This window comes from Chrysochloris asiatica, unplaced genomic scaffold (genome assembly GCF_000296735.1).
Source record: "Chrysochloris asiatica unplaced genomic scaffold, ChrAsi1.0 scaffold00006, whole genome shotgun sequence".
Lineage (NCBI taxonomy): Eukaryota > Metazoa > Chordata > Mammalia > Afrosoricida > Chrysochloridae > Chrysochloris > Chrysochloris asiatica.
In genome coordinates, this window is record NW_006408524.1 from 20,937,779 (window position 1) to 20,954,243 (window position 16,465).

At 42.8% G+C, this 16,465-nt stretch overlaps 1 protein-coding gene across 1 annotated transcript in view; it reads left to right on the forward strand.

Annotated features, from left to right (window-relative positions):
• The window catches only part of NOD1 (nucleotide-binding oligomerization domain containing 1), a 31,521-nt gene that overhangs the window by 13,403 nt on the left and 1,653 nt on the right, over positions 1-16,465 (forward strand). The window contains exons 7-10 of the mRNA XM_006832167.1: positions 1,205-1,288; positions 2,139-2,222; positions 8,292-8,375; positions 11,105-11,188. Coding sequence (XP_006832230.1) covers positions 1,205-1,288; positions 2,139-2,222; positions 8,292-8,375; positions 11,105-11,188 — 336 coding nt within the window. The remainder of the gene's footprint in view (positions 1-1,204; positions 1,289-2,138; positions 2,223-8,291; positions 8,376-11,104; positions 11,189-16,465) is intronic.

Sequence of the window (16,465 nt, forward strand, 5' to 3'; positions counted from 1 at the left end):
TTTGCCTAATGTAATATGTCATTTGATTTCTTGACTGCTGTTTCCATGAATGTTGATGGTTGATCTGAGCAAAACTTCAATCTTTTCTCCGTCAATCTTGATGTTATTTATCTGTCCAGTGGTGAGGATTTTTGTTTTCTTTACACTATATATCTTCCCCCATTTGTGCTCATTTGTTTTTTGTTTCTGTGTTTATGCTGCTTTTTAAAACTCAGTTGTGATTAGGTTTAGGGCACACTCTATACTGATATTGTCTGATGGTCTTCACAGAGAAACCCCTACTTCCAAGTGGGATTACATTCACAGGTTAGGTTAGGATTCGAACATATTTTGGGGGGAACACAATTCAATCCATAGTGCTCGGTGAGAGTACGTTGCTACAGCAGCCGCAGATATGCAGCGAATGGGCCAGGCAGATTTGCTTTGCTTTTTGTCTAGTTATGATGATGTTTTACATCTATGTTAGCCCATTTAATCCTCACAACAAGTTTAGGAGGGAGAACTCTTATCTTCCTTATTTTACAGATGAGGAAACTGAGATTTAAGCAGTTCCGTGATTCACCTGAGGTCACGCAGGTAGAAGGTGGGAGAGCCAGGATGAGGGCCCAGTCGTGAGACTCTGTAGTTGGATCTCTCCCCTTGTTTTTACCAGATCATCTCAAACTGTCTGCTCTGTCAATCCCTCCCACCCAAGCCTGAAACAATCCACAGGTCATAGTTTGGTAGTATATCCTCCTTACAGAAGAGGAACATTGCTGCTAAGGTTTCTTCTGAATGTACTTCCTTCTCCTTGCTTCATGGAAGGACTGTGGGTCCCATGCATGGAGGTCAGCACCAGCGCACAACCTTCCTTCCAGGCAGGTGCCCTCTCTACCCTCAGTAGGTGTGACAGCCCCAAATGTAGTCTCTTTGACTAACACTTCCCAGGAGGCTCAGGGCTGAGACTCTTCCTCCCCTTTATTCAACTTGCTCATCAACTCTCCTCACAGGGTTTCCCATGCTCTCTATTCTTCCCTTTCCTTTTGCATTTGAAATCCAGTCACAATGGCCTCCTCAGGGGCTGGGGTCAGACGTTAGTCTTTAGGCCACAGTTCTAGGGACCAAACAAAAACATTTGCCTGTGCCACTGGCAGAAAATAAGGGATGAGAGTAGCTGTATTGTGATATGGAGGAACTAACTTTCTCTGCTGTGTCCTGCCCTCAGGATGTGGGGCAATACAATTGGTGATGAAGGGGCACAGGCCTTCGCAGAGGCTCTGAGGAACCACCCCAGCTTGATCAACCTGAGGTAAGTGTTGCCCTTTGAAGACCCACTGCCTCCAGAGGATACTTTCTAGAGGGAGTGTGGTCAACATGGCCACTCAGTACTCCTGTGGTTTGTCTACAGAGTACCCAAGGAAAAGAGGACAATTGGTTTTCCTAATGAGGGAAGAATTTGTGTGTGGGATTTCTTTGAACATTTTTTATTGCCTGCAGAAGAGGCCTAAATTAAAGTGCACTCCTCTGTAAAAGCTCAGCTCTGTAAATTTTACATCTGAACACACCAGTGTAACCACCGCCAGATATAGAACAGGTCCAGTCTGCCCCTCCCCACTTCTCCTCATGCCTCTTGAGAGCTGGGAGGAAGAATGAGTAAATTGAGATAAAACTGAAAGAGAGACTGGCCAGCAGGTCCCTGCCCCTTCCTCATTCTCAGGATGCTGTTGGGACAAACAGTCCTCCTTTCGGTCACTGGCCAAATCCCAGCATCTTGGTATCACCCTCTTTTCTATCCCTCCTACCACAAAAGGGAATCCAGGATGCTGGGAATACAGCAGAGACCTTTGCCAGGTCTCATTGATGGGGCAGCTCAGCCTCCAGCCCTTCCTTTCCAAAGATCAGAGGAACTGAGCCCAGCCCACAGTGTGACACGAGTGTGTCACGCTGGGCTTCTATAGCCCAGCTGGTCAGTCCTGGAGCACTTTTGTGCTTGTCCTCATGCTCTAAGCCTGGTCTCTGGAACACTTCTATGTCTTGTCACATGTCAGCCTGGATGGGCGCCAAGTCCAGCTGGAGTCTTCCTAGTAGCTTTGGTGGCTGAAGCCACAGCCAAGTGTAGAAGTGTCTCTAATAATTTACCTCAAGTGTTTCTGTCCTAGTCTTGCATTCAACGGCATCTCCACAGAAGGAGGAAAGAGCCTTGCACAAGCCCTGCAGCGGAACACGTCTCTGAAGATATTCTGGTAACAACCAGAGTCATTTTGAAGGGTTGGGTCTTGGGAATTATTCCAGGGATTATACAAAGCCTAAATTTTAGCTGAAAAGCCTGCCTCTTAAGTGGAAAGGACTTAGGCCTTTCCTTAAAGTTTGGTTGATAATTTTAATTTCCTCTTAAAAAAAGAAAAATCCAAAACATCAAAACCCATTGCTGTTGAGTTACTGCTGACTCATAGCAACACTACAGAACCAAGTAGAAGACATGCCCGGTCGGGTTTCCATGGCTGTACTCTTTATGGGAAGCAGATTGCTATATCTTTCTTCGGTGGAGCTGCTGGTGAATTTGAACCACCTTCAGTTTGCTGCCGGGTATGTTAGCATTGTCCTAGCATTTGCTCCTAGAAAAGATGACCATTGTTTCCAGAATCACCAACAGGTATACAAGTGGGAAGTGGGCCCAGTGAGCATGGCTTTGAGGCCTTATCTTTGCCAATCTGCCTCTCAGGAAAACCAGAACACACTCAGATAGGACTTTCATGCTCTTGGCTCACAGTGTTCTCCCCCCACCCCAGACCCCTCCTTCCCAGCCTATCCAGTTGGTCTTCCTGCCACCTGTCACAGGAAGCCTGTGGTCCGTACTCCCTCCCTGCCCTGGAGGGGCATTCAGTAAGTGAATATGGTCCTCCTCTTGACAGGGCTTTGTGTCCCTTTTTTGTTTGCTTGTTTTTGTCATTTTATTCTTGTTATCTTTAAATTAAAGATGTATTTACTTGTATTATAAATTTCCAAAGAGTGAGGAGGAGTCCTAGTGTAGTGCTGTGGGTTCATGCGCCAGACCACAAAGCCGTTTGAACTGCAAGGTCAGCAGTTCAAGCTCACCAGCTGCTCCTCGGAAACCCTAGACAGGGTCGCTATGGGTAGGAATCGACTCGACAGCACTTTGCAACAAAGAGTGAGGAAGTCATATTGTATGTCGGTTTGAACCACAAGGTCGGCAGTTCAAACTCACCAGCTGCTCCTCCTGTACAGAGTTATTATAAGGCAGAACCAACTCAACAGCACTTAACAGGAGGAATCAGTCCCTGGAGAAAGACATCATGCTTGGTAAAATGGAAGGTCAATGAAAAAGGAAGACCCCCAATGAGGTGGCTTGGCACAGTGGTGGCAGCAGTGGACTCAGTGAGGCTGGCACAGGGCCTGGAAGTGTTTCTTCCATTGTGCCAGCAGTCCCTGTGAGTCAGAGCCGACTCAAGGGCCCCTAACAACAAATTAGTTACTGAAAGTAATGGAGGGATAATGTGTTCACCAGAGTTCTGATATCAGACCTGCTGGCCAATGGTTGCATTTTAAATTCTTTTTCCCTCAAAAAATCTTAAAAATATAAAACATTGAAGTCTGAAAAGTAGGTAGTAAAAACAGCTCCCTCATTGTGTTTTATAGATATAACCTTTTCCTTCTAGTCTTTATCCTATGTTTATTTAGATATATACTCATAAACAGGCAGTTGTTGTTGTTAAGGGCCGTCGAGTCAGTTCAGACCCATAGCGACCCTGCATAGGGTTTCCAAGGAGCAACTGGTGAGCTTGAACCACTGAGCTTGTAGTTCAAACGGCTTTGCAGCCTGGCACATTAACTCACAGCGCCACACCAGGTTACTGGGTTATAAATGTCTGATTTACAGATAGCTCTTACTTGTCCTTTAATATAAGTTTGCCCTCACTTTGAAACGATTGAACCAGCTCCTATTTGCAACAAATTCTTCATCACAATTCCCTTCACGTGCTGCACGAACAGCTTTTAAATCACTGAAAAGGCTTCTATCATTTTCTTGCACTAAAAAAAATAGGGTTAAATAAGAATATGCACCTGGTCCAACTTACCTACAAATTTTTAAAGACACAGCTGGGAATGGATGTTTTGTAACCCGGGGCTGCCTGTATTACTGTTCATATGTATAGGTGAGAATTCTGAGACCCAGAGACTTTAAGCCACCTGTCTGCGGTTTCCCTCCTAAAAGTGCTAAAACCTGAGCATGCCTGGCTCTGGGGCATCTTAGACACCACGCTTTTCTACCTCTTCCTTTACTTCCTCATTCTTACTACAGGCTGCACTTTGTACTACTGAATGCACAGTGTTCTACTAAATGGGTATTCACAGCTTACTTCACCAGTCACCCCAATTGATAGACATTTCAATTTGTTCCGGGTTTTCACTGTGACTGATAACTCCAATGTATAAATCCTTGTGTGCATATACATCTTTGGACACCGTCAGGTAAATTTCTAGAAGTGTAGTCGCGATGACTCAGAACTGACTCGACAACAACAACAAAGGTTGTTGACTCAAAGTGTAAGAACATTTAAAATTTAGATTGTTGTGGATGTTAGGTAACCTTGAGTTGGTTTTGACTCATCAGTGATCCTGTGCAAAAAATAAAACAAAACCCCAAACACTGCCGGGCCCCGGGCCGCGCTCTCGGTTGCTGCTGTATCTCAGTCCACTGTTGTCACCACAGCGTCAGCCTATCTCATTGAAGGTCTTCCTATTTTTCGCCGACCTTCCACTTTATCAAGCATGATTGCCCTTCAAGGAATGATGCGTGTTCTTTCTATTCCCTTCTCCTTTGCCATTGTTTTATCCATTGTCACAACCGGACCCAATCCTACTGAAAAGTGGAGCTTGGTCCCTGTGTGCTGAATCCAGACCTCTCTGGTTTTAAGGGTGGTTAAGAGACTCCTGACTGTCAGTCACTGAACTTAGGCTCTTCATAGCTGGTCTCAAAACAAAACACCGAACACATTTTTAGAAAAATTCATTTATTTTATTGTTTGGTGAAAATTGTTGTTGTTGTTAAGTGCCGTCGAGTCGGTGCCGACCCATAGCAACCCTGTACAGGGTTTCTGAGGGTGTAAATCCTTACGGGAGTAGAAAGCCTCATCTTTCTCCCATGGAGCAGCTGGTAGTTTCGAACCGCTGACCTTAAGGTTCGCAGCCCGATTCGTAACCACTACGCTACCAGGCATAGCAAAACATGTAGCCATTCAACAATGTCTTCTTGTATGATTCCTTGACATAGGATGCATGGCTCACAGTGTCTTTATTCTTGCTATCTACACCCAAATTTGCTATGAGTCGGAACCGACTCCACGGCACATAACAACAACAACAACATCCAAATTACTGCACCAACATGAAGTTAGATTCATTGCCCTTTAAACTACTTTAGAGTTTCTCTTGTCAATCTGATCTCTATAGATAAATCTCAATAGTTCACTTAGTAGAGAAATCTCAAGGCAAGCGTTATTTACTAATTGAGCTAAATTGTGATTTGGTTGAATAACGCTAAAGCAAAGGGAAGAAATGAGAAGGTAAAAAAGCTGAACAGAAAATTTGAAAAGGCAGCTCGAGAAGACTAAGCCAAATATTATAATGAAATGTGCAAAAACTTGGAGTTAGAAAACCAAAAGGGAACAACACATTCAGCATTCCTCAAGCTGAGGGAATTCAGGAAAAAATTCAGCCTCAACTTACAATATTGAAAGAATCATGGGCTGCCAAAAGAACCAACATGATCTGTGTTGGAAGAAGTGGAGCCAGGGTGCTCCTTGGAGGCCAGGATGGCCAAACTTTGTCTCTCATACTTCAGACATATTATCAGGTGAGACCAGTCGCTGGAGAAGGATATCATGTTTGGTAAGGTGGAGGGTCAGAGAAAATGAAGAAGAGAGACCCCTAATGAAATGAATTGGCAATGTGGCAGCATCAATGGGCTCAAGCGGGGCAACAATTGTGAGGTTGGCTTAGGACCAGACGGTGTTTCATTCTGTTGTACATGGGGTCGCTATGAGTTGATACCAACTCGATGGCACCTAACAACAACAAAATGGACAAAACATTGAATGATGCAGAAAGCATCAAAAGAAGATGGAAGGAATACACAGAGTCATTGTACCCAAAAGAAATGATAGATGTTCAACTATTTCAAGAAATACCATATGATCAAGAGCCAGTGGTAGTGAAGGAAGAAGTCCAAGGTACATTGAAGGCATTGGCAAAAACCAATAATCTGGGAATTGATAGGATGCAAACTGAAATCTTTCAACAAACTGATGAAGCATTGGAGGCACTCACTTATCTATGGCCAGCTGACTGGAAGAGATCCATATTTGTGCCAATTCCAAAGACAGGTGACCCAACAGAATGCAGAAATCATTGGTCAATATCATTAATATCTCATGCAAGCAAAATTTTGCTAAAGATAATTCAGAAACAGCTGCAACCATACATTGCAGAGAAATTCCCGAGGTTTAAGCCAGATTCAGAAGAGGCTATGGAACAAGGGATATCAGGTTTAAGCCAGATTCAGAAGAGGATGTGGAATGAGGGATATCAGGTTCAAGCTGGATTCAGAAGAGGATGTGGAACGAGAGATATCACTGTTGATGTCTGGTGGATCTTGACTGAAAGCAGAGAATACCAGAAAAGATGTTTACCTGTGCCTCATTGACTACACAAAGACCTTTGATTGTGTGGATTCTGACAAGCCATGGACAGACAGCATTGCACAACTGAACTGTGCTCATGAGGAACCTACCCATGGACCAAGAGGTAGTTTTTCAAACAGAATAAGGGAACACCAAGTGGTTTAAAATTAGGAAAGATGTACAGCCAGGTTGTATTCTCTTGCCATACTTATTCAATCTGTATGCTGAGCACATAATCCAAGAAGCTGGGTTATATAAAGAAAAATGTGGCATCAGGATTGGAGGAAGACTCCTTAACAATGTGCAATATGCAGATGATACAACCTTGCTTGCTGAAATCAAAGAAGATTTAAAATACTTACTGATGAAGATCAAAGACCACAGGCTTCGGTATGAGTTCCACCTCAATGCAAAGAAAACAAAACTCCTCATCACTGGACCACTAAATAACATCATAAATGGAGAAAATATTTAAGTTGTCAAAGACTTCATTTTGTTCAGATCAACCATCAGCACTTATGGAAGCAGCAGTCAAGATATCAAATGACATATTACATTAGGCAAATCTGCTGCACAAGACCTCTTTAAAGTGTTCAAGAGCAAAGATGTCAGTTTGAGGACTAAGGTGCGCCTGACCCAAGCCAGGGTATTTTCAATCACCTTGCATGCATATGAAAGTTGAACAGTGAATAAGAAAGACCATAGAAGAATTGATGCATTTGAGCTATGATGTTGGAGGAGAATATTAAATGTATCATGGACTACCAAGAGAACAAACCAATCTGTGTTGGAAGAAGTACAGCCAGAATGCTTCCTGGAAGCTAGGATGGCCAGACTTCATCTCACATACTTTGGACATATATATTGTCAGGGGGGACCAGTCCCTGGAGAAGGATATAATGTTTGGTAAAGTGGAGGGGTGGGGAAAAAGAGGAAGAACCCCAGTGAGGACTCACATGTAGCAATGACTGTGAGGTTGGTGCAGGACGTGGCAGTGTTTCATTCTGTTGGGCATAGGGTCACTATGAGTCAATACCAACTCGATGACACTAACGATGACAACGACAACTACTCAAAGTTTAAAGATTATCTAAGGACATTCGATTTTGGGGTTCCCCCAGTCTTAAAAGGTCCAGTAAGTCTAGATTCCATAAAAATTTTCCATTCTATTTCACCCTGTTTTTGATCAGGACCCATTTATTGAAGCCATGATCAAAGCAAGCACTGAACACATTTTAACATGTCATGAGAAAGCTTTTATAGGTCTTCATGTGACTGACTTTGATAACACACTTAGTGGTGCATGGGGGATTTTAGCAAAGTGGAGGAAACCCAAGAAGCAGACATTGGTTCCCCATTTTCTGTGAAATCTGAGAAAGAACACAACAAGGATGAGGAAGGAGGTATAGCTTTCACTGGAAATCAATCACTATCATACATGGGGTTGAGAGGCTGGGCGTGATCATGGGGGTTTGGTTGTTTGTTGATTCTCAGCTAGTAAGCAACCGCATGTGCTGGAGAAACCTGGGCTGGGTCTTGCTTCTGGGGACTCATTCAAAAATGTGTGCCAGGAAAGGACTTTTTGTGAGTAAATACCCCTTTCTTTTCCAGGCTGACCAAAAATGAACTCAATGATGAAGTGGCAGAGAATTTGGCAGAAATGCTGAAAGTCAACCAGACGTTGAAACATTTATGGTAACTTAGAGAAGCTTAGAATTTTATACTGGGCTCCTTTAAAAATCTTTTTGAGATAAAATTCCCCAAGGGAAAGCAGAGCTAGAAGAGACTCTTGATTAATCCCTGCACACACAGAGAATGCTGGCCCTCGGTAAGGTCAGCCCCAGCAGGCACAGGTGCTTGAAAGCTGTCAGGCCTTTTAGAGACATTAGGGAATTTCTTCCCACCTTCAACACCTTGCCCAACCTTGGCTGGAGGCAGCCTACCCTCCTCCCAAGAAGGTGTAGGTAAAGGAAGTGCCAAGAACTGTGAAGGCAGTGACTAGAACTGATTACAGAACTCTCTGTGTTTCTTGGGTCTCCTTTTGCAAAAATGTCCAAGTTCCACCTGGAGTCATGCTCAGTGGAAGTTCATTGTGCCACTGGGCTGAGGGGTCCCAGCCTTGGGGAGGTGTGGTTGGGTGCTGGTCCACCACCAGCAGCCCTGTGCTCCAGGGCTCAGAGCTTCCTTGTACTGAGCACTGTACCAGGGGTTGTAAGACCTACTTCATACATAACCTCCCATTGAAGCTTCACATACCTATAGGAAGTGCACGGTCAGGATCAGTCCCATTTTGCAGATAAGGCAACTGAGGAGCAGATCACTAAATTTCATTCTTCCAAGTCCTATAGCTGAAAAGTGGGGCTGGGGGCTGTGTTACCACTATGCTAATACTGCCTCTCTGAGTGGGTAGGCCCTGTCATACTTCATCAGCCACAGTAGCATGTTCTTCTTGGGTCTGTGCCCAGGGTTTCTCTGGGTCAGGTTTAGCAGACCTGATTCTGCAAGTAGCCAGGCATGAGCTGACAGTGACGTAGAGACATCATGGCCTCCAGCTGCATTTGTTTCCTGGTTGGGTTAGAAGCCTTGCTCAGGGAAGCATTTCAGGAATTTCCTGGTTTTTCCAGCTGTATTTGTAACTTTGTTTTCATCTTGGGTCATTGCCACACACCATAATAGGTACAGTCTTAGAGGCTGTTACAAATCAGAAACGGAATTGATACTTTTTCACTGGGACCCATGGGTGGCAGTACTGGAGAGCTGCTTGTTCTCTCTCCCTCTTGGACGTTGGAGAGGACGCAATACCAACATAGAAAACTTTTGGCTCACACCCACCCCGAGAGAAGTGGAGAAGCACCAGTTGGCAGCTACTTAACTTTAAAACATCCTTGCCTTTCTAGCTACCTGGATGACTGACTGATTTATTTCTTCGATGCGTTGTTCAAATGGGTGGTCTCTAAACATTTTTAATATAGGTGTGCTCCTACGATAAGCATCTCAAGTTTATATTCATGTATTGTACTACCTACATGGCTGCTGTGAGTTGAAACCAACTCGATGGCACTTAAGAAGAAGAGCAACAAAAATGAATCTACAGATATGTTATGCTCACTATAAAAATACAAAAGTTTAAAAGATGTTCTTTATTCTTGTGGATTTGATCTAGACAATCTTTTTATTGGCTGTTGTTAAACGCCACTGATCTGATATCGACTCATAGCTGCCCTGGGTAGGGTTTCTGAGGAGTGGGCTTAGCCAGATGAAAAGTCTTGCGGATATAGCTCTTCCCTTGACTCCATCTCTTATACTATTACTTAAGAGGGGCCCCCAAAAGTTGTGGAAAATGGAAAGGAAAGATAAGTAAAATTTTCATCAACTTTTTAAAGCTCCCTCATATACCCTCACAATTTCTCACATTACAAATGAGTTCTGTTCCCAAGTCTGTCTTTAAGTCAAATTTGTCCCAATTTGTCCATAGGTCAGAGCAGTTAGGTATTGATCACATCTAAAATGTTGTTGTTGTTGTTGTTGTTAGGGACCATCAGGTCTGTACTGACTCATAGCGACCTTATGCACAATAGAACGAAACACTGCCCAGTCCTGGGCCAACCTCACAATTATTGCCATGCTTGAGCCCATTGATGCTGCCACATTGCCAATCCATCTCACTGGGACTCTTCCTCTTTTTCTCTGACCCTCCACCTTACCAAACATGATATCCTTCTCCAGAGACTGGTCCCTCCTGACAGTATGTCCGAAGTATGAGAGACAAAGTTTGGCCATCTTGGCCTCCAAGGAGCACTCTGACTGCACTTCTTCCAACACGAATCTGTTGGTTCTTTTGGCAGCCCATGGCACTTTCAAAATTCTCCTCCAATCCCATAACTCAAAACCATAAATTCTTCTACAGTGTTCCTTATTCACTGTCCAACTTTCTCATGCATATGAGGTTATTGAAAATACCATGGCTTGGGTCAGGCACACCTTAGTCCTCAAGCTGACATCTTTGTTCTTCAACACTTTAAAAAGGTCTTGTGCAGTTAACATGTTAGTCAAATGTTTATCTTAGTATACACAAAAGCATTTCAAAAAGTTTGTGAAACAATTCCATTATCTTTTCATTCCATTTCTCCATGACCTTTTGGACCCCCACCCCCTCATAGTATATAGTGTACCTTTATATGCATAAAAACACTCAAGAAATGCTTCCAGATACACTAAGACATCTGGAACACAATAAAACAGTAATAATAACTCTGTTTTGATGTGTGGTGTGAAGTAGTACCCACTTGTTGCTATGAACCATTGTGTGTGCTTTGGATTTTTAATATAACAGGCATTTTGGTGGTTGGTTTGTAACTATAGACTGTACATAAGCCCGAAGTCCCTAACCCTAACCCAGGGACTGTTGTGTTATGTTCTTTCAGGCTTATCCAGAACCAGATCACAGTCAAGGGAGTTGCCCAGCTGGCAGACGCATTGCAGAAGAACACCGGCATCATGGAGATTTGGTGAGACCCCCTCACCACTTGTAACAACAATGATAAGGATCTGCTCAGCACCACCAACTATGTGCCAGAGAAGTGTCTATTTATATCTCATCTTTCCAATAACTTTGCAAAGTGTGTGGTGTTAACTCCATTTCATGGATGCAGAAATAAGTGAAGTCAGACTCGCCCAAGGTCACACTCAAGTGGAGAAACCAGAGCGTGAATACAGACTGCCTGATCCGCAGCCTGTGGGTGCCTCCCTGGTGCCCTTGGTGGCAGTTGAGCTGACTTTGACTCTTTCTCCACTTCCTGTTTCTGCTTTGAGAACTTGCTTATGCCAATGAAAGGAAGCCCTCGTTTGCTTTCATACAACATTGAGTCCCGTCCTTTATTCCCTCCCACAATACACCCCAACACACACACACTCTCCAGGCCCCTTCATAATTTCATTACAGGTAGATGTGCCTTCAGAACATGGAATATTGCAGCATGTTTTCTGGTAGCAACAACACACCACTCTTGTGTCCCTGTATTATACAGGTACCAGGTCAGGGGCTGGGGATACAACAGTTAATGTGATCCAGCGTCTAACAAGTGCTGGCTTCATGGAGCCCAGTGCAGAGGGTTTGGACATCTGAACCTGAGCATGAATTCATGCTTTGAACATTGGCTGTCAACCCCAGGACCTGAGTGAGGCACAGGCCTGTAAACCAAGGCCTCAGCTCACCAGCTCCTTTCTCTTCTTTTGAGAGAACCCCAAACATGGAGCTAACAGAATGTTAGCCTGGTTTTCTCTCCTACTGCCCTCATGTACGTGAGCCCTTGCTTAGTACCAGCTCCATTTCCTGTGAATTCTTTTGCTTGAATAGATGAGGCGGAGAGGAAGAGGAAGGCGGCAGGCAGACTTCAGAACAGTTTGCAAGTGACAGTTGGCCTCTGTTTTTCTCTGAAGCTGGTTAAGGAGAGTTGTAAAGATAAGAAGCTACTTGAATTCTGTCCAGCTTTAAAATATACATTTGCTGACTCTTAGCATCCAGTATCCCTACACAAAGAATGACAGTAGGTGAGGTGTCTTTAGAGTCAAAGATGCCAGAAATAGGCATGCAGATAGAGAGTGGGCATGGCGACTCCATATGATAAGCATTGGACTATGAACCTCAAGGTCTGCATTTGGGTTTGCCAGTCGTTCAGAGTGATAAGGCTTCCTGCTCTGGCTAAGATTTAAAGCCTCAGAAACATTATACAGTTTCCAGAGCCTTTAAATGAGTTGGAACCGACTCAACAGCACTTAACAATAGCAACATAGAGGGCGGTGAGGAGAACCTGTCAGAGGCAGACAGGGCAGGACAGATAGCTTGAGTGCTGACCTTGGATTATCTGTAGTTCAGTGCCTGGACACTACAAGTGTTCAGTGGCCTGAACATCATAAGCATTTATCAAACTCCATTCGAATGGCTTTGTCCTGAGCTCTTCGAGGATAAGGACTGCCACGCTCACTGGTGTGTCTTCCGTCACTCATTGAATAAGAAGGTGTGTGAATGTGTCACATAGTGTTAGCACCAAGAATTCAAAACTGCACTAAATGGACTTGGCCTCACAAATTTACCATCTAGGGAGAGAAGCTACACAGTAAAGAAAAAAAAAAAATTGTTTAAATTATTACTTAATACAGTTGTGCTCATGGACTGCTAACCACACTGTTGGTGGTTCAAACCCACCAGTCACTCCTTGGTATGAGTTGCACCCGACTTGAAGGCACTTACCAATTGTGCTATAAAGAAGAAAGCTAGGAGAGGGACCTAATACAGGATGAGGTTTTAGGAAAGGTCTCTCTAAGGAAGTGGCATGTAAATTAAGTGGTGAACAATGAATAGAAGTTAGTCAGCTGAGGCCTGAGAAAGTGATTTCCAGATAGAGGAAACAGCATATGCAAAGGCACTGAGGCAGAAAGGACAACACTAAGAAGGAAAATTATAGACCAATATCCCTCATGAACATAGATGAAAAAAATCTCAACAAAATCCTAGCCAACAGAATTGAACAACACATCAAAAAAATAATTCATCACAACCAAGTGGGATTTATACCAGGGATGCAAGGATGGTTCAACATCAGAAAAATAATCAATGTAATCCACCATATAAATAAGAAAATGGAAAAGAACCATATGATCATATCAATTAATGCAGAAAAGGCATTTGACAAAAGCCAACATCCGTTTCTGATAAAAACACTCAACAAAGTAGGAATTGAAGGGTAATTTTTCGACATAATTAAGAGCATGTATACAAAACCAACAGCTAACATCAATCTTAATGGTGAGAAACTGAAAGCCTTCCCCTTACAAACAGGTACCAGACAAAGATGCCCTTTATCACAACTCCTGTTCAATATTGTTTTGAAAGTCTTAGCCAAAGCTATACGGCAAGATAGAGAAATTAAAGGCATCCAAATTGGCAAACAGGAAGTAAAAGTCTCTCTATTTGTAGACAATATTATCCTGTACATACAAAACCCCAAAGAATCAGCAAAAAAAAAAACTACTGGAACTCATTGGAAGATTCAGCAAAGTGGCAAGGTACAAGATCAACATACAAAAATAAGTTGGATTCCTCTATACCAAAAATGACAGCGTTAGGAAAGCAATACCATTTGCAATAGCCACCCAAAGGATAAAATATCTAGGAATAAATGTAACCAGAGAAACAAAGGACCTATACAAAGAAAACTACAAAACACTACAAGAAACCAAAAGAGACTTAGAAAAATGGAAGAATATACCATGCTCCTGGATAGGAAGATTAACATTGTGAAAATGTCAATACTGCCCAAAGCAATTTACACATATAAATGCAATCCCAATCCAGATTCCAACACATTCTTTATAGAGATAGAAAAAAAAAAAAAATTACAAACTGTATGTGGAAAGGAAAGAGACCCAGGATAAACAAAGCACAGCTTAAGAAGAACAAAGTTGGAGGCCTCTCACTCCCTGATTTCAAAATTTACTACACGGCTACAGTGGTCAAAACATCCTGGTACTGGTACAATGAAAGATACATAAGCCAATGGAACAGAATTGAGAATCAAGAAATTAACCCATCCACATATAGCCAACTGAGCTTTGACAAAGGGCCAAAGTACACAGAGTGAAGAAGACATAATCTCTTCAACAGATGGTGTTGGCAGAACTGGAAATCAATATGCAAAAGACTGAAACAAGACCTTTACCTCAGGCGTTATTCAAAGACCAACTCAACATGGATTAAAGACATAAATGTGAATCCCAGAATTATAGAGGTCATCAATGAAAAAACAGGGACAAATTTAAGGGCTCTAATTCTGGGAACACACAGACTATGACACATTGTGAAAATTACACAAACAAAAAAAGACAAAATAGATGACTGGGACATTCTAAAAATTAGAAACTTATATGCATCAAAAGGTTTCACCAAAAGAGTTAAAAGGGAGCCCACAGAATGGGAAAAAATCTTTTGCAATGACATATCAGAAAAATGACTAAATTCTAAAATCTATAGGAAACTACAACACCTCTACAAGAAAAAGACAAGTAACCCAATGAAAAAATGGGCACAGGACACGAACAGACGCTTTACCAAAGAAGACATTTGGGCAGCCAACAAACATGAAGAAATGTTCACAATCACTAACCATTAGAGAGATGCAAATCAAAACAACAATGAGATATCATCTCACACCAGCAATGACAGCAAAGACCAAAAATGCAGAGGATAATAAATGCTGGCAAGAATGTAAAGAGACTGGGACCCTCCTGCATTGCTGGTGGGAATGCAAAATGGTCCAACCACTCTGGAAAACAGTATGGCACTTCCTCAGAGAGTTGGAAATAGAAATACCATATGATCCAACAATTCCTCTACTTCATATATATCCACAAGAAATATGAGCCATAACATGAGTAGATATATGCACACCAATGTTCATAGCAGCACTATTCACAATAGCAAAAAGATGGAAATAGCCAAAGTGCCCATCAACTGAAGAATAGATAAACAAACGTTGGTACATACACACAATGGTATATTATGCTACCTTGAAGAATAACAAGGAAGCTGCAAGCCACCACATAACATGGATGAACCTTGAGGGCATTATGCTGAGTAAAATTAGTCAGTCACAAAAGGACAAATATTATATAAGACCATTATTGTAAAAGCTTTAAGAAAAGATACTCGTACTAAAGTGGGAAAAACATTTCTTTGTTGATTACTGGTGGGGTTGGAGTGGGAGGGTTTGGAGGAGGTGGAGGGAGGTGACAGTAGAGCACAGGGTAGGGGCAGACACGTAATAGTTCAGGTGTTGGGAAGGGCAGTACACAAGAAGTGGGCGGGGGTGGAAGAACAAGGTAGATAGGGGAACACTGAGACAGGTTTGCATGGGCTAAATCGGACAGAGGTAAATAGTGATGCATGCTCAACCTTGGAACAACAGATCAAGCCATAGTCTGAAGAGGGGAAATAATACTAAGATGCTTGACGGTCATATGTATATTGGTTTCCCTTTCTTACTATTGTAAAATTGAAACTTGAGTTGGGTAGAAAGGAATTTCAGAAACATGATTGCAGAATGCTTGTAAGCCCGTCTTCAGCCTATAACTGATTGGAATACCAAAAAGGGGTTCTACAACTTGCCCAGTGAAATAGGCTTTCTGCGGAGACTTTGCAGTGTATAGGACCTTAGGTGGAATCCTGAGCCCTATCCAGAATCTTCTGAGGTGGGACATTCCCACTAGAAAGGACAAGCAGACCAGCCTGGAACAGCTAGAGCAACAGAAGATATATCTTCAAAGAAAGATCATCAGGAAAAGCCCAAAACAAAAATGGCAGTATGATTGGCTACTACAAGAACAAGCAGTTGTTCGCCAGGAAGCCATCAAGGCAAGTAATCAAGTCCCTTCAGGACAAACTCCCTTCTAAGATTGAAACTCAAAGGGAATACATGAGCAGGTATGTAAGCTTGCAGGTGACCATGTTGGTCTACTGGTGATTGAAAGAGGGGGAAAAGCAGCAGTGAAGAAATGGGCTGAATTCAACTGCGTTCCACAGACTTCTGTGGACCTGGAGATGAGATAGAGAAGAAGAAGAAGTCTGGTTGGTTCAAAAACTGGTGAGAGCTGGGGACACCTGAACCTATGGACAAGGACATAGCCTAGGAGGGCTAGAGCTGAGAGTGAAACATCCAATTGATACGAAGTGAGAGGGGTTGCACAAGAACAACTTAAGTTACAGATTGTACCCATTTGACTTAGCCTTG